General features: G+C 44.5%; 1 protein-coding gene across 1 annotated transcript in view; it reads right to left on the minus strand.

Annotated features, from left to right (window-relative positions):
- Nucleotides 1–12,664: 12,664 nt before the first annotated feature.
- The window catches only part of LOC148147392 (uncharacterized), a 78,200-nt gene continuing 64,410 nt past the window's right edge, over nt 12,665–26,454 (minus strand). The window contains exons 13-18 of the mRNA XM_087995614.1: nt 21,242–21,385; nt 17,942–18,058; nt 17,794–17,836; nt 17,599–17,705; nt 14,195–14,313; nt 12,665–12,769 (exon numbers count right to left, since the gene is read on the minus strand). Of these exons, the coding sequence (XP_087851740.1) occupies nt 12,721–12,769; nt 14,195–14,313; nt 17,599–17,705; nt 17,794–17,836; nt 17,942–18,058; nt 21,242–21,385 (579 nt within the window). The 3' untranslated portion in view covers nt 12,665–12,720. The remainder of the gene's footprint in view (nt 12,770–14,194; nt 14,314–17,598; nt 17,706–17,793; nt 17,837–17,941; nt 18,059–21,241; nt 21,386–26,454) is intronic.

Below are 26,454 nucleotides of genomic sequence, written 5' to 3' on the forward strand. Positions count from 1 at the left end.
AGTTTAAGATTAAGAATTGATCGTTATTATTTGCAGTGACCAGAAGAAGGTTACAAACTCCTCCCAGACCAGTTACAGATTTGTTTCCTGATGTCACTCCTGAAAGACCAAGCTCCACATTTTGGACGACCAGGCACTAACACCCCAGAGCACGTTCCATGGGCACCAGCCACACGTAGTCCATGTCCGTAGACACTGGCATCTGACATGTGCCAGCCTCTAAGGACATTCATGGTATATCTCCAGTTATTAAGGGGACGCCCACAGAGTTTGCCCTGAGATGTTGGTGCCCCACATGGAGGTCCTTTTGAGCAACTGGTGAGTTGAAATGTCAGGTATTCTCTCTGGTTTACTTATCACGTGTTTCCAATGTCTTAAGTAGGTTTGCCAAGTCAGTGAGGTGGTGGCTTCATATTAATGAGTCGTGTTGTGCCATTAGCAAGACGTTTAACAAGCGCTGATGCCCATCAATTGGCACGGTGCTGATGCCTAGTTAGAATCTCAACACCTGAATCCTGAGCCCAGAGCTGCACCAGCAATTACCACTGCATTCTTGAGCAGGATCACCATGTGCTCAGGGTCACACACCCAGCTCAGGGACTGGGAAAGGTTCATTGCTTGTTGGCACAGCTCTCACTCACTTTGACCTTATCTGCATGTGCACAGCATTCCTGCCTCATATTGCCTTGCCCATTGGTGCTTCTCCCTCACAGTCAGAGACCCCAGCCTCCATGTTACTGCTGTCTTGTCGTGCTGTTTAGTGCAGACACAAAGCCAGGAAGCCTGTCGTAGTTGCCAGCCTGTCAAGGGGAATAGCTTTCTCTGACGGGATTCCAGTCAAGAGCAGACCCAAACACCAGTCCAGGCCCTGCTCAGGGTAGTCTGAGTCAGGATTCACTGCCCATAAAGGGTGAGGAGCTGAATGGGGGGGCGGCCCTCCAGCCATCCTGAATTTTTCTGTATTATTATGGGCTGCTATCCTTCCGGATTGAGAGTGAGGGATTATGGGAGATGAGAGTGGATGGCACAGCATTACTGTTAGTGAAGGTGGCAAGGTGCCCCGTATGATAGAGTAGGCAGTGCAGAGGGTATACAGAGTTAGTGGAGTCAGAGATTGGGGTGGGTGAGGGCAGGTAGGGGAAATATTGCAGGTAATAGAGCGTGAGCCTTGGTGGGAGGTGGGCACAGTAGCAGAGACAGAGTGAGTGTGAGGAAGCAGAGGGAAGATGGTAGCACTTACTCTGACAGAGTGAAGAAGGACATTCACTCTCTCCCTTTCCTGCTAGTTATTTCTCCAGACGGGCTGATACGACTTTCAGCCGAATGGCCACCTGGGCCCAGGCTGGCATGGTTTATGGTGGCATGGCCTCCACCGCTGGTCCTGGGGAGAGGAGGAAGTCCCACCAGCACCATCCTGGCCAGCACCATGACCAGAGCTCTGCCCACACAGCAAGGTGCCAATTCCTCCTGTCTGCTCTGTCTAGGGCAAAGGTCAGCAACTGTGCAGCTCCACACTGACCCGGCTTGTCTGGGTGCACAATGGCCTCTTCAAGGTGGCGCAAGGGATGCTGTGAATTCTGGGATACTCGTTGAGTGGTGACGTTCCGGAAATGGTACCTGGTAAGATGGGGCAGGAATCAGTCATGACAGACCATGGAGGGGTTAGGTAATTAAATATGCGAGTTTGGTGAGATACAATGAGAAAGCTCGCTAGGCCTCGTGGTGAGAAATCCTTCAAAATCACAACACAACTTGGACTTATCCCAAACAACATAAGAATCAGCTCTTGCCTGTCTCATCTCCTTAATATCTCAAACACTTCAACCAAATGACCCTGTATCTTTCTCAATTTCAGGGATTACAGCCCAAGTTTGTGTGATATTTCCTTGTGTTTTAACCTTGGCCGTCCAGGTATGATTCTGCTAAATCTACACTGCACTCCCTTTAAGACCTGTATATCTTTCATAAGGTATGGGGCTCAGAACTGCTCCCAGTGACTCGCAGGTATGGTCTCACCATGGCTTTGCATAACTAAAGCACAATCTCTGTTTGATTGTATTGTAGCCCTCTTGATATAAAGGCCAACATTCCACTAGTATCTGGATTTTTGACATTTTAATGGTTTATACAAATGGACTGGAAAGTCGCTCTGAACCTCCAACCATTTGTAGCTTTCCAAAGTTTACAAAAGATCCTGTTCAATTCTTTTAGAAGTTCATAATGGATGACATCATATTTTCTAACATTGAAATCCACTGGCCACAATTTTGCCAATTCATTTCACCCATCAATACCTCTTTATGATTTATTTATCATTCCCACCTATCCTTATGTCATCAAAAATTTGAATGTGTGGCTTTCTGTTCCATTGTCTATGTTCTGTTATATCCTGTTGATGAGAGTTACCTGGCCATTATCTGATGCTGTTCCCTTTGGTACATCCAGTTTCCTTTTCAGGTCAATAACTTGTTTCCAGATCCATTTGGTTTAGCTTTAGTTCATAGTCTCTTATGATACACTTTGTAAATTGCTTTCTGGAAGTCCATATCAACAACATCCATAAACTTGAATCAGAAGATCTTTGGAAAATTATCCCAAAATCAGCAACTGCTGCAGAAACTCAGCAGGGCCTGGCAGCAAAAGAACATAAGGACTAGGAGCAGGAGGAGGTCGTCTGGCCCTTCCAGCCTGCTCCACCATTCAATATGGTCAGGGCTGATCTTTTCATGGCTTTCACTTACCCGCCCTCTCACTGTAACCCTACATTCCTTTATTGTTCAAAAATTATCTACCTTCACTTTAAAAACATTTACTGAAGTAATGTCATCTCGTTACCTGAGAGAGCCAGTCTCCCTCTGATTTCATCCTTCTCCTCTAGAACTTCCCCCTGTCCCATCAGCATTCCCCTCATGACTAAATGCAATGAAATCCACCCCTAGGCATGAGTAGCTCACTTTCCACAGGTTACCATGAGCTGTCCCCAAATGCCCCTCATTGACATTGAGCAAAATACAGAAACTGAAAGGAGCAACCTTTTGGCCCTTCAAGCCTGTTCATCCATTCATCATGATCCAGGCTGATTGTCCAACTCAAGAGCACAATCCTGCTTTCTTCCCATAACCTCACATCCCATTTGCCCCAAGTGCTATCTCGAACTGCCTCCTGAATACATTCAATGTCTTGGAATCAATTACTTGCTGTGGTAATGAATTCCACAGGCTCACCACTCTTTGGGAGATGAAATGCCTCCTCATCTCCGTCCTAAATGGTCTACCCTGAATCCTCAGACTGTGACTTCTGGTTCTGGACACACCCACCATCAGGAATATCCTCCCTGCATCTACCCTGTCTAGATCTGTTGTAGTTCCTCAGTCTCTCTGAGATCCTCCCTCATTTGTCTGAACTCCAACAAGGACTGAGCTGAGGACTGACAGTGGGCCTCCCTGTGGGTCTGACTTGGAGAGACAGCCGTGACTGAACCTTGCGCGGCCCCGACTGATGTCTCCACTACATCCTGACTGGTCTCCCTGTAACCTGGGGACTGGCAGCCCTTGTCTTTTGGGATTGATGGTGGTCCAGTCCATGGACTGCAAGGAAATGGATCTCCGGACTGACCAGGTTCCACATCCTGGATTGGAATCAGACCGGTCCCTTGACTGATTATGGATGAAGGGTCAAGGAGGGTGATGGCCATGGAGCATGCAGGGATACTATGCTGAAGGCAGAGATGGCTGATGGCTGGGACAAGCAATCGGTGAGGTGCAGTCTTCAGGTTTACACGTTGGAAATTTGTGCTGTCTCGTTTCTCAGTGAAGGGGAGGAGAATTGTCAGTGTCATATAAATGAGGTGAGTTGGACTATTAATAAAATGCAAAAGCATCAAAATGAGAAAGTTACCTCTCAATAGCGAGATGCTGAAGGATTTAAGGTTGAAGTGAAAAATTACAATCAGTGTTGAGATTCTGATGCCTCTCCATTTTGTTCCGTCGTTTTTGCCATTGCTGAGGTCACACCAAGATGAAGTGAATTCTGTCGTATGTTTAATTTGAAAAGCAAAGCAGATTGGAAAATCTTTGGAGATCAGGAAAGGATGATGAAACATCTTGAGGAAGAAATTGGGGCATTGCAAGGGAACGAGCAAGAAATAGTAAAACATAATAAAAACTTCAAAAAATAGTAAGAGTAGCTACAGTGAGCATTCCAGGGTGAAGCTTGAGAATGAGGGATGGGAAAGAAGGTGGTCACAAGGCATTTAGAAGATTACAATACAATCAGGCAGAGTCCAATCTTGGTTTTGTTAGTGGGAAACCTTTGACAAGGTTAGAAGACTTCTTTGATCATGTGACATGCAGGTGGATAAAGGGGAACTAGGAGATGTGGTAGATTTGGATTTCCAAAAAAACATTCAATCAGGTGTCCCATAAAGGTGTACTGCACATTAAATCCTCAAGGTGATGGGGTAATACATTAGCATGAATACACGATTAGCCAACAGGGAACAGAGAGTTGGGATAAACAGATTAGTTACAATCTGGCAAAGTGTAAATAGTGAAGTGCCACAGTGAGTAATGTTGGGCCCTCAAATATATATGATCTGTATCAATTACTTTGATAAATAGATTGACTGTCTTGTCACAAGATTTCCTGACACTACAAAGATAGGTTGGCAAGCAAGTTGAGGCAGCTCCAAGGTGTCTGCAAATGAATATTGATGAGTCAAAGTACAAAGAAAAGGCACTGGAGAATAATGTGGGAAAATGTCTCTTTGGTGGGAAGGCTACCAATTCAGAGAACTTCAGTCCAGAGAGATCAGGATTTCTTAAAACATGAACCATAACATATTTGCATGCAGGTATAGGGAGTAATCAAGGAGCAAATGGGATGTTTAGCTTGTATTTCAAAGCTGAAGAATTGTAAAAACATGGATGTCTTGCTACAGATTATTGATGGGGATTGATGAGACAACATCATGAGAACTGCGTAGAGTTTTGGTCTCCTTCCTTCAGGAGGGAGAGAATAGCATTGGAAACAATTTGAAGAATGTTCACCAAGCTGATCCCTGGGGTGAAAGGATTCGATTATGAGGAAACTTTGTACAGGTTGGAGGCATATGCTCATTGGAATTTGGAGGAATGAGGGGGATCTTATTGAAACAAATAAGGTTCTGAGGGGGACTGAGAGGATTGTTTTCCCATGAAGGGTAATCCACAGCGAGGGGAATCACTAATAAAAGGGGTCTCCCATTTAATATGGAGATGAAGAAGAATTTTCCCTTTTGGAGAATCCTTAATCTTTTGGAACTTATCTGCCTGGATCGTGGTGGAGGCCGGATCATTGAATATGTTGAAGGTTGGGTTGGATTGTTTTTAGACCAAAGAAGTCTCTGCTGAAGGCTCCAGGTAGGAAAGTGGAGCCAAGGCCACAATCAGGTCAGCCAGGATTGTATTCAGTGACGGAGTGGGGTCAATGGGCCAAATGGCCACCTCCTCCTAATTAGTGTATCCTTATGCTGGTTTGGCACCAGTTTGGTCATCATTGCTTTTGAGAGTATTTTTAAATAATCAGATATAACAATGTGAGAACAGCTATTTCATTTTGTTTTATTATTGGCAAGTAAAGCATGAAACACAATAGTGTGTGGACTCTGTCCGAGCAAATTCTCACCAGCCTGAAATAATCAGTCACAACTTGTACATTTGTTTGATACATCAGGTATTCAGATTATTTCAGTGTCTCAACATCCAGCAAGTCTCACACTCAACTCCAATAGAAAATGTCTTCTAATGATTAAAACGTGAAAATGTAATTTCTCCAACAAACATGAAACAATCTTGCTAATGATTTCATAAATTATGTCAATTCTTCTTGGAAATCATTTTTTCGATAGAAAATTACTTTTAATAAATAGAGAAGCACCTCAGCAAATTTGAAATAATTATCGTGTGTAATGACAAACACTGTTAGAATGGTGACCATCAGGAGAGGGAAAGGGAATAGCCAGACAGTGCAGGGACCCCCCTGTGGCCACCCCCCTCATCAATAACTATACCGTTTTGGATACTGTTGGGAGCAGTGACCGATCAGGGGAAAGCCTCAATGGCCAGGTCTCTGTCACTGAGCCTGGCTCTGTGGCTCAGAAGGGAAGGGGGGAAATAGGAGAGCGATAGTGAGAGGAGATTCAATGGTGAGAGGAACAGACAGCAGATTCTGTGGTCGTGAACGACACTCCCGGATGGTATGTTACCTCCCCGCTGCCAAGGTGAGGGATGTCTTTGATCAAATTGACAGGATCCTTAAGGAAGAGGGAGACAAAACAGAAGTTGTGGGATGCATTGGTACCAATGACATAGCTAGGAAAAGGCATGAGGACCTGAAAAGAGTATATGGGGTGTTATTTTGGAAGCTAAAAGGCAGGATGAGCAGAATAGGAATCTCAGGATCAATGCCATGAGCTAGCGAAGCTAGGAACAGAGAGCGAGTGTAGATGATCACATGGCTGCAGGACTGGTGGGGGAGGGAGGCCTTCAGAGATATGGATCATTGGGATACCTTCTGGGGAAGGTGACCTGTACAAGAAGGACGGGTTGCACCTGAACTGCAGGGGCACCAATGTACTGGGCAGGAGGGTGGGTGGGTTTCAACTAGTTTGGCAGAGGGGTGGGAACTGGAGCTACGGATCTGAGGGTGGAGTAGCTAGTGTACAGCCAGATACAGCGCACAGAGAATCTGTGAGGAGGGATAGACAGTTGATAGGGCAAAGTTGCAGTCAGTGTGTTGGGTTGAAGTGTGTCTATTTTAATGCAGGAAATATCAGGAATAAGGGTGATGAACTTGGAACATGGATCAGTAATTGGAACTTTGATGTTGTGGCCATTACAGAGTCTTAGATATCACAGGGGCAGGAATGGTTATTGGCTGTTCCAGGGTTCAGATATTTCAAAAGGAATAGAAGGGGAGGTAAAAGAGATGGGGAAGTGGCATTGCTAATCAGGGACAGTCTCACAGCTGCAGAAAGGGAGGCCATCGATGAGGGTTTGTTTACAGAGACAGTGTGGGTGGGAGTCAGAAACAGGAAAGGAGCAGTCACTTTATTGGGAGTTTTCTACAGACCCCCCAATAGCAACAGAGACATGGAGGAGCAGATTGGAAGGCAGAATTTGGAAAGGTGCAGAAGTAACAGGTTGTTGTCGTGGGTGACCTTAACTTCCCTAATATTGATTGGAACTTCCTTAGTTCAAATAGTTTGGATGGAACAGTGTTTTGACAGGTGTGTCCAGGGAGGATTTCTAACTCAATATGTAGATCGGCCGAATGGAGGGAAGGCCGTATTGGACTTGGTGCTTGGCAATGAACCAGGCCAGGTGTCAGATCTCTTGGTGGGAGAGCATTTCAGTGATAGTCATCAACAACTCCCTGACCTTTACAATAGTCATGGAGAAGGATAGGAGCAGATGGTATGGGAAAGTATTTAATTGGGGTAGGGGGTCTTACAGTGCTATTAGACAGGTACTGAGACACCTAAACTGGGAACAGATGTTCTCAGGAAAATGCATGACAGAAATGTGGAGGTTATTTAAGGAGCACTTGCTGCAAGTGCTGGATAGGTTGTCCCACTGAGGCAAGGAAGGGATGGTCGGGTGAAGGAACCTTGGGTAAGGAGGGATGTGGAACATCTAGTCAAGAGGAAGAAGGAAGCTTACTTAAGGTGAGCTAGAAGGGAGTATCAAAAACGGTTAAGCGGGTAGGATTACAGAAAACCTTCAGGCATTCTTCACTTATGTGAGGAACAAGGGAGTGGCCAGAGTGAGGGTAGGGCTGAAAATGTGTTGCTGGAACAGCGCAGCAGGTCAAGCAGCATCCAGGGAACAGAAGGATCGACGTTTCGGGCATAAGCCCTTCGTCAGGAAGAAGGGCTTATGCCCGAAATGTCGATTCTCCTGGACCCTGGATGCTGCCTGATCTGCTGTGCTGTTCCAGCAAAACATTTTCAGCTCTGATCTCCAGCATCTGCAGACCTCACTTTCTCCCCAGAGTGAGGGTAGGACCAATCAGGGATAGTGGAGGGAACTTGTGCTTTGAGTTGGAAGCGGTAGCGGAGGTCCTTAATGAATACTTTGCTTCAGTATTCACTACTGAGAGGGACCTTGTCTTTTGTGAGGACAGCGTGAAACAGACAGATATGTTTGAACAGGTTGATTTGTTGAAAATGTTGAAAAACAAAAGGATAGATAAATCCCCTGGGCCAGACAAGTATACCCTCAGTTACTAAAGGAAGCAAGGGAAGAGATTGCTGTGCCTTTGGCGATGATCTTTGCCTCCTCACTGTCCATTGGAGTAGTGTCAGTTGATTCGAGGGTGGCAAGTGTTATTCCTTTGTTGAAGAAAGGGAATAGGTATAATCATGGGAATTACAGACCAGTCAGTCTTGCGTAGTGGTGGGCAAAGTATCGGAGAGGATTCTGAGAGACAGGATTTATGATTACTTGGAAAAATAGTTTGATTAGAGAAAGCATGGCTTTGTGAGGGGCAGGTCATACTTCAGACGCCTTATTGAATTCATTCAGAGTGTGACAAAAAACATTGAAAGGAGAGAAGTGGATGTGGTGTACATTGATTTTAGCAAGGAGTTTGATAAGGTTCTCCATAGTAGAATCATTCAGCAAGTAAGGAGGAATGGGATACAGGGAAATTTGGCTGTCTGGATATAGAATTGGCTGGCCAACAAAAGACAGAGGGTGATAGTAGATGGAAAGTATTCAGCCTGGAGCTCGGTGACCAGTGGTGTTCCACAGGGATCTGTTCTGGGACCACTGCTCTTTGTGGCTTTTATAAATGAGTTGGATGATGAAGTGGAAGGCTGGGTTAGAACATAGAACAATACAGCGCAGTAGAGGCCCTTCAGCGCTCGCTGTTACGCCGACCTGTGACACCGATGTGAACCCCACCATAGAGTCATAGAGATGTACAGCATGGAAACATACCCTTCAGTGCAATCCTCAACCCAATCTCATCCCACCTGCCAGCACCTGGCTCAAATCCCTCCAAACCCTTCCTATTCATGGACCCAACCAGATGCCTTTTAAACGTTGTATTTGTACCAGCCTCCACCACTTCCTCTGGCAGCACATTCCATACCCGTACCATCCTCTGTGTGAAAAAGTTGCCCCCTAGGTCTCTTTTATATTTTCCCCTCTCACCCTAAACCTATGCCCTCTAGTTCTGGACTCCCCCACCCCAGAGAAAGGACTTTGTCTATTTATCCTATCCAGCTATACAAAAACTTAGCTTGACCACAGTGTGGCACAAAGAGATTCAACAGTGGCTCTCAGGAGAGAACTGGTAACTAGGTGCAGAAAAAATAAAACTTGTAAGGTACAGGAAAAGGGCGGAAGAGTGGCACTAATCACAGTGCTGTTGGACAGTCAGCGTGGACACGATGGCTTGGATGGTCTCCTTCTGTGCTGAAGTCTTCAAGGGGAGTATTCTCCAAATTGGGATGTGGTTTCGTGAGGAATGGGCAATAACCATGGCTGAAAACCACAACTGAAAATGGAAAGGGAAATGTGTGCACTTCACTTCTGACTGGTCGTTGCATCCCTCTCTCTCACCGACTGCAAAAAGGTGAAAGGATTGACTATTCCATTCTCATCCATATATTCATCCAATGACCATTTAAATGCCCTTAAAGTTGGCAAATCTACTACGGTTTTAGGCATGTCATTCCACGTCCTTAATACTCTCTGAATAATGAAGCTACATCTGACATCCATCCTATAACTATCACCCCTCAGTTTAAAGCTAGTAAGTTTGCCAATGACACCAAGGTCAGTGCAGTGGTGGATAGTGTGGAGGCCTGTTGTAGATTCCAACGAGACATTGACAGGATGCAGAACTGGGCTGATAACTGGCAGATGGAGTTCAACCTGGAAAAGTCTGAAGGGAGTCATTTTGTAAGACTGCATTTGAATTCAGAATACAAGTTTAAAGGCAGGATTCTTGGCAGTGTGGAGGAACAGAGGGATTTTGGGGTCCATGTCCATAGATCCCTCTAAGTTTGCACCCAGGTTGACAGGGCAGATAAGAATGCAATTGGTGTGTTGGCTTTCATTCATAGGGGCATTGAGTTTAAGAGCCAGAAGGTTATGCTGCAGCTCTACAGAGCCCTGGTTAGACCACACTGCTTTCAATTCCGGTCACCTCATTATAGGAAGAATGTGGAAGCTTTAGAGAAGGTGCAGAGGAGATTTACCAGGATGCTGCCTGGACTGGACTGGACTTATAATGAAAGGTTGCAGGAGCTGAGGCTTTTCTTAATGCAGCAAAGAAGGGTGAGAGGTGACTTCATAATGGTGTTCAAGATAATGAGAGACATCGTGTGAATAGTCAGAGACTTTTTCCCAGGGCAGAAATGGAGATCACTAGGGCCATAATATGAGTGTGATTGGAGGAAGTTCTCGGGGAGATGTCAGAGGTCAGTTCTTTACACAGAGAGTTGTGGGTGCATGGACTGCACTGCAGCGGTGGTGGTAGAGTCAGAGACATTAGGGACAGTTAAGTGACTCTTGAAGAGGCACAGGGATGATAGTAAAATGAAGGGGATGGAGGTTAGTTGATCTTAGAGCAGGATAAAAGGTCGGCACAACATTGAGGGCCAAAGGGCCTGTACTGTGCTGTCCTGTTCTATGTTCTATCACCCCACAGAACATCACAACCATTGCACTGTAAAGACACAGTGGGGCTGGATTTTCAAAGAGCTAATTATTGGGACTCAATGTGAGTGAGATATGACAATCACAGTCGTGGTGTTTGTCTCAGGATCCCAGGGTCTCTGTGACAGTTTGCAATTTGCATGGGGCCAGTGGGGGAAGGGAAAGAAATGCCACTCGGCAATAATTAATGGTCCCTTTGTGCCACAAAGAGCTGGCTCAGGTACCTGGCCATTGCAGAACTGACATTTAAATGTTATCTTGGTGGATCTCAACAGTCTGTTAGCACAGAGCTGTCAGGTTCACTGTACAATGATTTAAATATTAACGGTCTTGTTTAATAACATGTTCCTTCCCAACCCACTTGCTACGGTGAAAGCATTAAATTTCCATTTCCCTTTCACAGCACTGTCTAGACCCATTGACTCTGCCAGCCATCTCAGGTATTCTCTATTCCCTTCAGTCTATTCTCTTCAAAGCAGCAGCAATCCCCAACATGGCTGCCACCTGTCTTTGGCATGGACACCAACCTGACAGCTCCCATCTCCTGGAAACACTTGGTACCTCAGGAACTCACCTCCTGACCAATTAAATCATTTGAATTCAAATATAACAACACCAAAGCAATTCTGTTGGGGCTTGGGGTTTGGTTGTGGAGTTCATCTGGATTAGGGTTCTCGAGGCTGGTTTGTAAATCGGCCCAAAATATCACAGAAGCAGAATGTAAGCAAAGCAAAACATTCTTCACATTCACCCGAAATAAAGTTAAAAATCACACAACACCAGGTTATAGTCCGACAGGTTTAATTGGAAGCACACGAGCTTTCGCAGCGACGCTCCTTCATCAGGTGATAATCACCTGTCGGACTATAACCTGGTGTTGTGTGATTTTTAACTTTGTACACCCCAGTCCAAAACCGGCATCTCCAAATCATGACCCGAAATAAAGACAGAGAACAATAAGTGGGGAGCACCGAAACTTTACATTCTGCCTTCTCGCCATGTGCTTTATTATTAGCTTTGTAAAATACCTCAGCAAGGTTTGACAGACAGGGATAGCATTGTGTTTCACTGGTTTGCATCATGAATGACATACACCATCCACGTTTCCCATTGTCCTTATCTCATTGTGGAAAGCCATGGGGCCTGTCAGCTGCCCATTTCAGAATCACAGCAGTTTGCTCCTTGGGTTTCAGCAATGCTGTTTGAGCTGGACAGACATACATCCTGAAAGCAGAACACCGAGACAGTGAATAGGAAGGAGTGTGCACTCCTGGTTCAAGACTGAGAACGAGCTCTCACCATTTTTCGAAACAGTTTGGTGCAGTGTAACACTAAGATCGAGGAATGATTTATTTCCTCCTCTTTCTTCACCCACACTCCAAGCTGAGCAGTCATTAAGGTGAGATTGGAATCCATTGACAGTGATAAACAATTTAACAAGGGAAGACTGGCTTCAGAGACAAACCTGTCACTGGAAGAAGATATTCTGGAGGTTTGTTCCAAGCAGTCATGATGTAGTATGACATAGAAATTACCAGCTCTAGTTACAAGGTTATGTTAGTGTCTCTTCATTAGCAGAAACTTTGGAAATTCTTCAGCTATTTAAAAAGTATTCCAGCCACAGAATGTAATGGCACTCGAGAGGTAAAATCTTCGAGGAGAAAGTGAGGACTGCAGATGCTGGAGATCAGAGCTGAAAATGTGTTGCTGGAAAAGCGCAGCAGGTCAGGCAGCATCCAAGGAACAGGAGAATCGACGTTTCGAGCATAAATGTTATCTTGGTATATCTCAACAGTCTGTTAGCACAGAGCTGTCAGGTTCACTGTGCAGCGATTTAAATATTAACGGTCTTGTTTAATAACATGGTCCTTCCCAACCCACTTTTTCAGGAAGGGCTTATGCCCGAAACGTCGATTCTCCTGTTCCTTGGATGCTGCCTGACCTGCTGCACTTTTCCAGCAACACATTTTCAGCCCGAGAGGAAAAGCCAGGATCATTCTGTTCAAATTGCTTAGAACCGGGAACGTCCTGTAGGTTTTCCTGAAGGCCACATCATCCTGCTGTTGAAGAAAGAGAATATAAATATTCAAAAGGAGCAAACCACTGACAGGATATTTCAGAGCCAATTGTCTTCATTCGCTTGACCTTGACATGACCTTGAAATACTGACACACCTTTACTCATAATGACTTTAAGATACAGGTTTCTGACAATAAAAACAACAATTGGGAGGGAACAAGTTGTGTTAATCTGTGAGAGACAGGAATTTAGATTGTTTGTCCAGAGTTGAGTTTAATCTGAAATCCTGATTGTGAGGGAACAGGCCTACACCTTCAGGCTACATCCTGGACATTGTGGCAGGTTTGAGGCTGTGTCAGAGGTGAGCTGGGAATTCCAGCAAGTGCAGCACTCTTCACATTAACAGACCCTGCCTTGTCTCAAGGCAGCAATGGGGTTGGTAATGGGCCTCACAGATACCCAAGTACAAGAGTATAACCCACTTTGGTCTAGCTCCCCAGCTGTGTTTCAGTAGAGGCCCAGGGGATCTTTTCCATCCACCTGAGAGGGCAGCGAGGCCTTTGATTTAATGCTTCATCTGAAAGACAGCCCCCCTGCCTCTGCAGCACTTCATTTACACTTCACTGAGGTACCAGCCTCGATCAGGTGCACAAGTCTCCAGAATGAAACTTGAAACTACAACCACTGATTTTCCACAATTTCAAACTAAAAACACTTTAACAAAGGCAACATTTCACTTGACACATCATCATAAATTCAAAATAGTCAGTACTATTGGCCACGGGTGAACTGATTGAAGTCCCTCCCAGGAGGGGGGTAAAGTCAAGCATCAGCTCCTACGAAAAGCTAAGACTCGGAAGACAAGTCCATGAGAGGAGCTTTCATGAATAAATGAACAATTTGATAAATAAACCTAAAGATTAATGTTTTAGATTCTTTCAGTGTGTAGGTGCGAACATCCTGTATGGATTTTCCCCTCATACACGCTGTGAATCCATATTCTAATTACTCCTACCCAGCCTGCAGTTTTCCATCTGCCCACATCAAAGAATACAAAGAATTTCAGGCTGGGATTGCAAGTTTTGCAACATGGACCATCACATTGGAATGGTCACTGTGACGTTCAGGAGTTGTTGGCAATTCAAGACAGCAACATTTGATTCAACATTGTCCCTTCTCCTCGTCAAAGGTTTATTAATAGCTGATTATTGCTTTGGGTTTGGGAATATACTGTTCATTGTGTGAAGGAAATCAAATAATCAAAGCATACACTAAAATCATAGTAAAACGTGGAAACTAGTCACTTGATCCATTCAGTTTGTATTAGCGTATGTGCATGTAGCCTGTAATTGATTGAAAGAAATAACAATTCAGAATGAACAATGTGTAAATGTAAAACAGAATGGGTTTGCAGCAGAAATACACTTCAAAAGGAGAATGACAGCCTTGAGAGCAGATTTTCTTACCTGATTGTCTCATAGCAGTGAACTGTAATCACTATGAAAATGATAAAAGTGCCAACAATAATCAATGCAACAGACCGTGTCGATGAAGTAACATCTGAGGCATCGTCACTGTGATAATCCTTTGAGAAAGAAAATTCTAAATGTTATTACATCAAAGCACCATCAGGGATCTAGCCACAGGTCCACCATATTTAAGGGCTGATCACAAAAATCCTGAAAGCCGTTAGAAATGTTCTAAAGGCACTTCCACCAATTCATACCTTAACTCAAGGCTGACAGAGGAGAGGTTGAAGGAATAACACAAAAAAGGAAAACGAAAGGAAACATGAAATATGGACAAGACTAAAGAAGTCCAGTCTCCAGTACAACATGCCTCACTGGTGCAGAGGGAAATTTCCAATACTGGCTGGACCAGCCTTCAACTGCACAGTGGTTGCAGGTGCCCTTGTAATCCACGCTGCCTTTAGCTCCCAGAAGACAGTGTCCCATGGCTGTGAGCAGGTGGAGATGTATGTGGATTGTGCCATCTTGCAGAGTCTGTCAAACCAGCTTTGTTGCCAGTGGGTGACCCTGTTTTCTTTTCACATCAGAATTGAGGCAGTTCAGCCTCAACCAACTATTCTGAATGTTCCTTAAAACTCCAGCTCCCACCCAGCTCCCATTCAATGTGCAGAAGAAACCGAGGTCTAAAGGATCAGAGAAATATCTGTCAATCAAAATGGAGCAGCTGGACAAAACAGCAGAGTATTAGAGACCAGGATTGTTGAAGTCCTTTTTAATTAATTGTCTCTGTTCTATTCTGTTAAATCTACATCAAATGCCGCCTAAATTAAGGACATTTCATACACTGGAGAAAGAGACAGTCAAACCAAAATGGACATGCAGCAATTCAAAACGAACCCTCAGAAACCACGATTTCTGCAAAGGTGACAAACAACTCCAACAATTGGGTCTGCTGTGTAATGGATGACACATTTCCAATCTCATCTGCATCAATGATCATGACATGTTGGACTGTCAGAAAAATGATAGCTCACAGTGGCCTGTTATGTGTGAGAGAAATGTGCACTGGGCATCGAGACTTTGCTTTGGGATTCTCTCTTGCCTGATGTATTTGCAGACATCAACATTTGTGGTGTGTTTTATTTTTGGCGCTGGGTTGGCAAGGGGTTCTGGGAGAAAACAGCCTGCCCTTGGATCATTTGAGCTTGAAATGCCTCGACCTTGACTATTGCCAACTTGCCTCTTTCCTCGGCTCATCAATGACAATGTCTGATCCCACAAGGATGGAGAGAGTCAGGTGAGTGAGGTGGGTCACAGGAGTAATTGCAGTGATTTCAATGGCAGTGTAGCAGAGTAACAGCAAAGGGAGCTGAAGGACACAGCATGAAACAAATAACAAAGTGGCATCACAGAGCAAGGCAGATCAGCGATTCACAGGGAAATGTTTCAGCTCAGTTACTGATAACTTCATTGTGATCAAGAAATCAGGTCGAAACAAATGAAGTTGAAATGGAAAGCCTGGAGGGAAGGGAATGGGAGCAGTGGGAATATAAAAGAATAGTGTGACATCAGCACAAGGGGAGGAGCAGATCCCAAGTAGCTGGGACTATTTTTCAAATAAGGCACAACCCTCTGTCTTTCTGGTAAGTTCATACGCTGTGCAATGAAAAAGGACATGGTGGGGCACCTCAGTTGTGTTGAGTACACACCCTGTAGCACGTAGCAATCCAGGAAGCTTCTCATGTTGGACAAGGTATTTTCTAATGAACCTGTTCAGAATTGTGATGTCACTCCTCTGGAGCAGGGAGGACTTGAACTCAAGCCTCCTGCCTCAGGGGTAGGGACACTACCCACTGTACCACAGGAGCTCTCTTGTGCAGGACAATCACGTACACAGGAATTATCACCATCTGGAGCAGCTTGAGCTTCAGATCGTGAGCAGGAGCTGACATGCTGCAGCTGAATAATCCCCGAGCAGAAAGGGAATGAATGACTGCCTAAAGAGAACCAGGTAGGAGTCCCAATGCATCTTTCTCTTTGATTGGAGGTGGGTTTGTGAACTGGTGATGGCAATGCCAAACTGTGAGCACCTTGGTGACTCTGTTTAGGGAAACACCGATAAAATTCCGAATGATGACAGTGGAAGTGCAACCACTACTTAAGGGAATAAACATACATTACTGTAGCCACAGACACCAGGATGATATGTTGCCTCCCTGTTATCTGGGTCAGCGAGGGACCACTCTAAGGGGAAAGAATGATATGGGAGACTGGGCAGAAAAGCAAGAACCCACAGGATCCAAGAGCACGGGACAAATTGAATCTGAGCTGTTCAATGACGGGAAGCAAAGGGCAATGGGCAACACTGCTTTTGTGATTGGGAGGCTGTTTCAGTGGGGTTGTGGAAGGCTCTGTCCCTTACTTTACTTGGCAGGTATCAATGATGTTGGGACAGGATTCAGTTTGCAGATGTTATAAAAATGGATAGTGAGGAAGAAATCTTCAGGCATCAGAGAGATAACCACTGAGCTGGGAGAAAACGCGATGGAGAGAAATGTAAGTAGGGAATTGGAAGGGGGCAAATGGGTGAGGGAAGAAACGATAAATGGTGGAATACTGAGCGGTGTGAAGGAATAGAGAGACTGTGGAGCACATGTTCCCTGAGGTTACAAATTAGGTCGATCAGCTGCAAAGAAGGCCAATGGGATTGTTGATTAACCAAGGGGTAAAATATAGCAGCAGAGAGCTTCAGCACAATCTAGGTCAGCCACTGGTGGAGTCCTGCACACAACACCATTTACAGGGTTACTGGAAGGATTTGATCACAGAGAAAATGTACACAGAGATTGACAAAGATATCACCAGGAATAAAGAACACAAGGACAGATTGGAGAGACCAGGCTTTTTTAAAACAGGGAAGGTTGAGGAGAAATTTAATTGAGATGGACAATGCAATAGGCGCTTGAGGCAGAGTAAGCCTGTTTCCCTTGGCAGAGAGATCATGAACCATGGGGTAGAAATTTAGATTAATTTGTGGATGAATAGAGGGTAGTTGAGGAGAAGATAGGGATCTGGAACTCGCAACCGAAAAGTGTCAAACCCTAATTATGTTCAAAAATGAAAATTGGATATGCATGTAAATTGGTGTAATTTACAGAGCTGCTACTGGAAAGTTTGATTGATTTGGATAGATCCCTCTCAGTATGCACAGACGTGATGGACAGAATGGTCCCCATCTGTGCTTTCCATGATCTATGTTTCTCTGCTTCCCTTTCTATCCACAATGAAATTGTATTCAAACCACAATGAGAGGACAGATTGATCACAGCATGCTGGAGACTTATTGTTCCTACTGCAATCCATCCAGAATAAAACACAGTATTTGATTGGATCATTCGTACCAGTAACACAGCGAAAGAGGTCAAGTGGGTGCACTTGCAGGTGATGTAGTGAAGCTGACTTTCTGTCGTACAGCCAGACTCACTCCAGATGCCATGACTTGTGCTCCCTACAATGAAAAGTTAGAAAATCAGAGGTGAGCCATTACTCCTCAATTCTAGAGCTAACAAAGTTTGTTTTATCAAATGTTAACTCACCTTTCCTGAAATCCCAAAAGGCACATTTTCCACTTGAGTTAGTCTAAAATGGAATTGATTTACATCATAAAGGGCTCTCATTCACTTAAATAATTTATTTGTTCAGTTGCACAATGATGAATGAATGAGTGTTTGTGTTTTCCCTTACCGGCAAGGTTATGTTCTGGAAGACAATGGTCACTGGGTCGGTGAGGTTTTCAATGGTGACATTGACCACTTCGATTCCACTTACTAGATTGTTTAACACAGTGCTGTTATTGTCACTCTGGAGACAAAGGACAGCAAGAGTAATGTATACTTAAGGACTGTGGATACTTTTTACAGATGGGACTGTGTATTTTAAACAGGATTAAATTTGAATAAATTCGTATGTACAAACCTTTTTGCAGAGACTTGGCCTTATTGGTATTTCAGTAAGTGAGGCAAAATAAGAAGCATTTCTGAACGGTATGAGTGTGCAGCCAGCATGAAACTGCCCACCCAAACAAGACAGAGGCAGCTTAGTTTTGCAGAAACATGTTTGGATTCATTTGTCAGAATGTCCTCACCAACATATGGATGGCACAGTGGCATAGTGGTTAGCACTGCTGCCTCACAGCGCCTGAGTCCCAGGTTCAATTCCCGCCTCAGGCGACTGACTGTGTGGAGTTTGCACATTCTCCCCGTGTCTGCGTGGGTTTCCTCCGGGTGCTCCGGTTTCCTCCCACAGTCCAAAACCGTGCAGAGCAGGTGAATTGGCCATGCGAAATTGCCCATAGTGTTAGGTGCAGCGGTTAATTTTGGGGAATGGGTCTGGGTGGGTGTGCTTCAGAGGGTCGGTATGGACTTGTTGGGCCGAAGGGCCTGTTTCCACACTGTAAGTAATTTAAAAACATTCCAAAAGGCTGATTAAAAATGAATCCTCTTTTGTTCTTTACAACTTTGAACACATTGTTTATGATCCGACATTTGAGGTCAGAATCTCTTCCTGTAATGAGAGGCTGTTCATCCTGGGCGCTGAATATTGGAAATAGAAAAGTTCATGTGGTGTGGATGGAAGTAATCTCCTGATCTCTGCCCTGGAAAGGAACACTTTGTCTGTGACTGCCGATGTTCCAGTTTACCTGACATCAAGTTAAAACTGGAAATGTTTTTGCAATCCATGGATTTTCCGATGTTTGTAGCACCTTCACTTCCATTTCAGTATTTACTCCAGGTCTCCCAATGTCAGCTATTTTCCCAGCTCGTTAAAGCTGTTCCAACCCACACTGCCCAATTCTTTTACAATTACAGAGTACTTCCCGGGATATGAGAGATTGGGAGAATTGGGGAGTATGAACTGGCCAGAGTAGAAAATTACTGAATGAAAATGGAGCATATAAGGACAACTAATGTTTGAAAAGTCAAAGTGATGCAAAAGATGAAATAAACAAAAACTGAAAGTATTGTTCCTGTTGGTTCCTTTGTTTTTTTTTATTTGCTGGAGACTGGTATTCTGGAAGAAACACCAAGCTAATGATGGATCAATATACTGAGTACTTTGTGTCCATTTTCACACAAGAGGAAGCAGACAAAACACCAGTGATAAACAGTAAACCTATTAACTAGGAGCAGGAGCAGGTAACTCAGCCCCTCAAGCCTATTTTGCCGTTCAACTGATCATTGCTGATTTAATCTCTGCCTCAACTCCACTATCCTGCCCTCTCCCCAAAACCCTCTAACCCAGTATTAATTAAACATCTGTTTCTCTCCTCCTCAAATGTATTCAGTCTCCCATGTCCACTGCATTCTGGAATAGAGAATCCCATAGATTCATGACCCTTTGAGAGAACAATGGATGGATGAAGGGATTGGGGTTCTCGTCAAGAATACAAAAGCATTATACGTGAGATGGAGACAACTGGGATCAAATGATTCTTATGAAGAGTATAAAGAGGGTAGGAGCATTCTGAAGAGGGAGATCAGGAGGTCAGAGAGGGGATATGAGAGCCTTGGCAGATAAGGTTCAGGATTCTCTAAAAACATGAACAGTAAAAGAGGAGCTCGAGGGAGAATCAGGTCCCTTACAGATCACTGAGGTTCTCTCTGTGTTAGGAGATGGGAGAGATACAAAATAAATACTACGTGTCAATTTTTTACTGCGGAGAAAAAAGATGGTGGCTAGGGAACTCTGGGTAAATAAACATTGATGTGTTGAAAACAGTTCACATTGCAGAAGAGGAAGTGTTGAATGTCTGAGAAAACATAACGCTAAATAAATCTCCAGGACCTGATCAAGTGTATCCCAGAATGCTGTGGGAAGTGACGGAAGAAATTGTGGAGCCCATTCAGAAATATTTGACTCATCTGTCACCACAGGTGAGTTGCCAGAGGACTCATGTTGTGCCTTTATTTAAGAAAATTGTTTGGAGAATTGTGTTCAAGAGTCAGGAGGTCATGATGCAGCTGTGTAAGACATTGATTAGGCCACACGTAGGATTTTGTGTTCATTTCTGGTCGTCAGTCCAAAGGAAGGATTGGAGGCTTCAGAAAGAAGAGTTTACAAGGATGCTGCCTGATGAGAGGGTATGAGCTATAAGGAGAGGTGAGTAAAACTACTCGGAGTGCAAAAGCTGAGGGGAGACTCAGTCGAAATGTACAAAATTAATGAGATGCATAGCTAGGGTTGACATCACTGTCCTTCTGAGCAGTTTATGCTCTCAAACCCAGTGTTCTCCTGCTATAACCTCAATGCAGCCCAGAACTAAAAACTACTTAACCAGTTTTGTAAATTGAAGGGTCAAATGCGATGTTCGTACAGGCACATAAGCCCCCATACAAGACGCAAAATACAGTTAAGTCACAGTCTAAATGATTCATGTAATTTGGTAGCTTTTCCTTTGAGTGACAGAGTGAGTGCTGAAGCTGTGTTCTCTCCTGGTTTCAAGTGTGGGTCTTGTGTCTGAAGCAGTGCCACAAGTATGTCAGTGAGCTTACACGTGGTCGAGGTCAGTGAATGTATCTTCAAAAGGACATTTCCCCCGAACCACACCACTCTCACCACACGCTGCTCAATGCACCACAGCATATCACCCAGCAGTCCCTGGGGACTGGGACTCAGACCAAACATCCAGATACTGCACCTTGTGCTCATGCAGAACCCAGTGAGGCCAGACCCTCACCCAGTTCCTGCTGCTTCCACAAAACTCCAGCTACTCGGTATAGCAGCCCCATCACACGACACGGTACAATACAATCACTGGGACATTTCTCTCTCTCTTGTTGGAAAATGTTGACCATGAGAGAATGAAGCAGCGTGTATGAGCATAAACCTGCTGTCCTTTCTTGCATCCCACTCCGAGGCACAGCACTACATTTCACGTTGTTAACTTCATAAATGTAGCGATTACTTGATATAATATTATCCTATTGTTATTTTCCAAATGAATTAACTTGCATTATACTTCAATGTTGATTCTGACTACGTTACCTGGAAAAGGTTTGTATTTCCATAGATAACAAAAATGACTCTCGAGATCTGAACATTTGGCTGTTCCTTAACCTGGTCCAGAAGAGTTGGAGGCAATTCAATTTCAACCTTTCGGGCTAAGCTTGAGACATTTTGCTGCTGGATCTGTTTGAATGAAACAAGGTAAATCAATTGTTTATCATGAGCCCAGCTGGGGATAATACTGAACCAGTTAGATTCCAGAGGGAAACCTGACTTGATTGACTGTAAAGTTTATTTTTCCAGTTTGGGTACCATGGTGGTCAGTCACTGAACATCTTCATAAGAGGTTTCTCATATTCTTTTAACTAAGAGCAGAAGTTTAGCATACAAACTGGAATAACCAACAGCATGATATAAGTGAGACGTTTTGGAGGTATTCAATCATAAACAGCAAAAAGACCCATGAACCCATTTCCACGACAGTATTTCTCACACACACTTAACCCCCTGTGAACTGTCGCTCCGGTCAATTTCTTACTCAACTGACAAGCTCACCAGGGTGACATTTACACATTCACCTGTGATCTTTTCTCCCCATTACTGCCTTTTCTGAGATACCCAGACACTGACAGACTAAGAAATGCTAAGGGTTTTTTTCTGCTCTGTCTACCTGAACTGCTGAAACAGCTTATGACATCTTGTTCGCTCTGATGGTCTGGGGACTGTCAAAATTAAACTGCTCTTTTACTGGTATGTATTCTTTTCTTTCAAACCTCTCCCTACCCTCTCTCCAACTGTCTCTCAGTCTGTCATGAATCTTAAATTGGTTAACACTCCAAGTGGCTCACCTTTCCAACTTGGAAGTATTTCACCATTACCTCATTATCACTGGGTCAAAATCCTGGAGCTCCCTCCCAATACCATTGTGGGTCTACCTACAACACATGGACTGCAGCAGTTCAAGAAGGCATCTCACCACCACCTTTTCATGGGCAACTCGGGATGGGCAATAAATGCTGACCCAGTCAGTGACACCCACATCCAATGGGGGGGAAAAAGAAACAAAGAAACATTGTCCAACAGTCTTTCCATCAGGTGACATGCTTGGGTGTTCAGCTTAAGCACATAATTTCATGGAAAGGTAGTTTTGATCCAATGCTTCACAGAAAATTTTTCACAGAACTGAAAATCCATTTACCTTGAGAGTCCAAGATCCCTGATAATAGCATATTGGGAGCCTTTATCACAATCTGAAATATCAGGAACAATATGCTGAAGGAAAATAGTTGGAAAGGCAGCCTGTCAGAGGGAGATCAACAGTTTATACAGAAATACTGATCGGTTCAGTGAGTGGACACAAAGTTGGTAAATGGAGCATAATGTGAGAAAATGCAAAGCTGTTCATTTTGGAAGGGAAACCAAAACAGTATCATTTAAATGGAGAAACCCTGCAGAAAGCTGCAACACAAGGGGACTTGGGGAAACTTGTGCACAAAACACAACAAGCCCACTCACAGGTGCAGCAGGTAATCAGGAAGTCTAATACAATGTTGGCCCTGATTTCAATGGAGTTGAAATATAAGAGGAGGGAAGTCTCACTGCAACTGAACAAGGTGCTAGTGAGACCACATCTGTAGTATTTTGGTCCCCTTATTTAAGGAAAGATTACATTCCAATGTAATCTGAGGCAGTTCAGAGAAGGGTCAGTAGAATACACTTTCGGGGCTTGACAGTGTAAATGCTGAGAGAGTATTTCACCTCATGGGAGAGTCTCCGACCAGCAAGCATAGTCTCAGAATAAAGGGGAGCCAATTTAAGACAGAGATGAGGAGAAATGTCTTCTCTCAGAGGGTTAAGAATCTTTGGAACTCCTTGCCACAGAGAGCTGGGGGACAGAATCCTTGTGTATATTGAAGGCGGAGATAGTTAGATTCTTGGATCAGTGGGGGCGTCAGGGGTTACGTGGAAAGTGACCATGGGGAATGTCGGCTCAGCTGGTATTCTATTGGATGGCAGAGGAGCCTCGAGGGGCCAAACAGCCTCCTCCTGTTCCCATTTCTTGTGGCCTTATGGAATTCTGGGAGGTAACTGGCCTTTTCCTTGAGAATCAGCTTCCCTTCCCCTATAAATACAGTCACTTCCTCTCTGGGTTATTCACTGATAGGAGCGACCAGATGAAAGTAAGCTGTTAGTTGTCTGCCAGTGTCCTGCTGAGAGTTGTAACAATAACTGCAGCAATCCATTAGGTTCAGATGGAGATCTACCTGGGATACAGTACAAAGCAAACAAATCTGGATGCTGGAAATCAAAAGTAATAAGAGGAAATGCTGGAAATACACAACAGGTCAGGCAGCATCTGTGGAGAGAGAAGTGGAGTTACATTTTAGGTTGGAAACCTTTTGTCAGAATTCTAAACAAAGTCAGAGATACAACAGGTTTTAAGCAACACGGGCAGGAGAATGGGAAGATCTGTGATGGGGCCAGGCAAAAGGACTCTCCCTGTCTTTTCACACAGCAGCTGTTGGTGAGGATTCTGCCATTTCCCATCTGTACTCCTGGTCGAGACTCATCTTTTGTTTCTTTGTTTGTTCCATTCTCATCTTAGAACGTTGAAGAATACAGCGCAGTACAGGCCCTTCGGCCCTCGATGTTGCGCCGATCCAAGCCCACCTAACCTATACTAGCCCACTATTCTCCATATGCCTATCGAATGCCGCTTAAATGCCCATAAATAGGGAGAGTCCACCACTGCTACTGGCAGGGCATTCCATGAATTCACGATTCGCTGAGTAAAGAACCTACCCCTAACATCTGTCCTATACCTTCCCCCCCTTAATTTAAAGCTATGCCCCCTCATAATAGCTGACTCCATACATGGAAAAAGATTCTCATGGTCAACCCTATCTAAACCCCTAATCATCTTGTACACCCCTATCAAGTCACCCCTAAACCTTCTTTTCTCCAATGAAAACAACCCCAAGTGCCTCAGCCTTTCCTCATACGATCTTCCTACCATACCAGGCAACATCCTGGTAAACCTCCTTGCACCCATTCCAGTGCCTCCACATCATTCCTATAGTATGGCGACCAAAACTGCACACAATACTCCAGGTGCGGCCGCACGAGAGTCTTATACAACTGCAACATGACCTCAGGACTCCAGAACTCAATTCCTCCACCAATAAAAGCCAGTACGCCATATGCCTTCTTCACCGCACTATTTACCTGGGTGGCAACTTTCAAAGATCTGTGTACATGGACACCAAGATCCCTCTGCTCATCCACACTACCAAGTATCCGACCATTAGCCCAGTACCCCATCTTTTTGTTACTCTTACCAAAGTGAATCACCTCACACTGAGCTACATTGAACTCCATTTGCCACCTTTCTGCCCAGTTCTGCAGCTTATCTATATCCTGCTGTAACCTGCCACATCCTTCCTCACTGTCAACAACTCCTCCAACTTTCGTATCATCTGCAAACTTGCTCACCCAACCTTCTAGCCCCTCCTCCAGGTCATTTATAAAAATGACAAACAGCGGCACGGTGGCACAGTGGTTAGCACTGCTGCCTCACAGCGCCAGAGACCCGGGTTCAATTCCCGACTCAGGCGACTGACTGTGTGGAGTTTGCACGTTCTCCCCGTGTCTGCGTGGGTTTCCTCCGGGTGCTCTGGTTTCCTCCCACTGTCCAAAGATGTGCAGGTCAGGTGAATTGGCCATGCTAAATTGCCCGTAGTGTTAGGTAAGGGGTAAATGTAGGGGAATGGGTGGGTTGCGCTTTGGCGGGGCGGTGTGGACTTGTTTAGCCGAAGGGCCTGTTTCCACACTGTAAGAAATCTAATCTAATCTAAAAGTAATGGTCCCAAACAGATCCTTGCGGAACACCGCTAGGAACTGCATTCCAAGATGAACCTTTACCACCAACTACTACCCTCTGTCTTCTTCCAGCCAGCCAATTCCTAATCCAAACCTCCAACTCACCCTCAATGCCATACCTCCGTATTTTTTGAAGTAGCCTACCATGGGGAACCTTATCAAACACCTTACTAAAATCCATACACACCACATCTACCGCTTTCCCATCATCCACCTCCTTCGTCACCTTCTCAAAGAATTCAATAAGGTTTGTGAGGCACGACCTGCCCTTCACAAAACCATGCTGACTATCCTTGATCACATTATTCCTATCCAGATGTTCATAAAACCTATCCTGTACAATTATCTCTAAGACTTTGCCCACAACAGAAGTGAGACTCACCGGCCTATAGTTACTAGGGTTATCCCTACTCCCCTTCTTGAACAAGGGAACCACATTTGCTATCCTCCAGTCTTCTGGCACTACTCCTGTAGACAACGAGGACATAAAAATCAAGGCCAATGGCTCTGCAATCTCCTCCCTTGCTTCCCAGAGAATCCTAGGATAAATGCCATCAGGCCCAGGGGACTTATCTATTTTTACCCTTTCCAGAATTTCCAACACCTCTTCCCTACATACCTCAAAGCCATTCATTCTACTTAATTGTGACTCAGTATTCACATCGGCAACAATGTCCTGTTCCTGAGTGAATACTGACGAAAAGTATTCATTCAGTGTCTCCCCAATCTCTTCAGCCTCCACATGCAACTTCCCACTACTATCCTTGACTGGACCTATTCTTCTTTTGCCTTGTACCATTGTCTCTCTTATTATTCAGTCACTGCTGCCTTTCACCTTGTCACCAAAAAAGGTAATTTCAGTGTGAGGTACAAATTGGTACTTGGGACTCTGCAGTGGTCACCCTCATCAATACCGTCATGGACAGATGATTTTGTGTCTTCGAGGATTGCCAGGCTGTTTCAGAGGGCAGCTAACAATGAAGATAGAAGCAAGAGGAGGCCATTCTGCCCTTTGAGTCTGCTCTGCCCTTCATCACCATCATGGCTGATTGTCCAACTCAATAGCCTAATCCTGCTTTCTCCCCATTACCTTTGACCCCATTCACCCCAAGTACTATATCTCATCACCTCTTGAATACATTCAACATTTTGTCATCAACCACTTCCTGTGGTAGTGAATTCCACAGGCTCACCACTGTCTGGGTGAAGAAATGTCTCCTCATCTCCATCCGAAATGGTCTACCCTGAATCGTCAGACTGTGATCCCTGTTCTGGACACACCCACCATCAGGAACATCCTCCTGTATCTACCCTGTCTCGTCCTGTTAGAATTTTATGTTTCTATGAGATTCCCCACTCACTCATCTGAACTC

This window comes from Chiloscyllium plagiosum, unplaced genomic scaffold (genome assembly GCF_037043375.1).
Source record: "Chiloscyllium plagiosum isolate Xiang-an unplaced genomic scaffold, Cpla_swu_hap1 HiC_scaffold_17, whole genome shotgun sequence".
Classification (NCBI taxonomy): Eukaryota; Metazoa; Chordata; class Chondrichthyes; order Orectolobiformes; family Hemiscylliidae; genus Chiloscyllium; species Chiloscyllium plagiosum.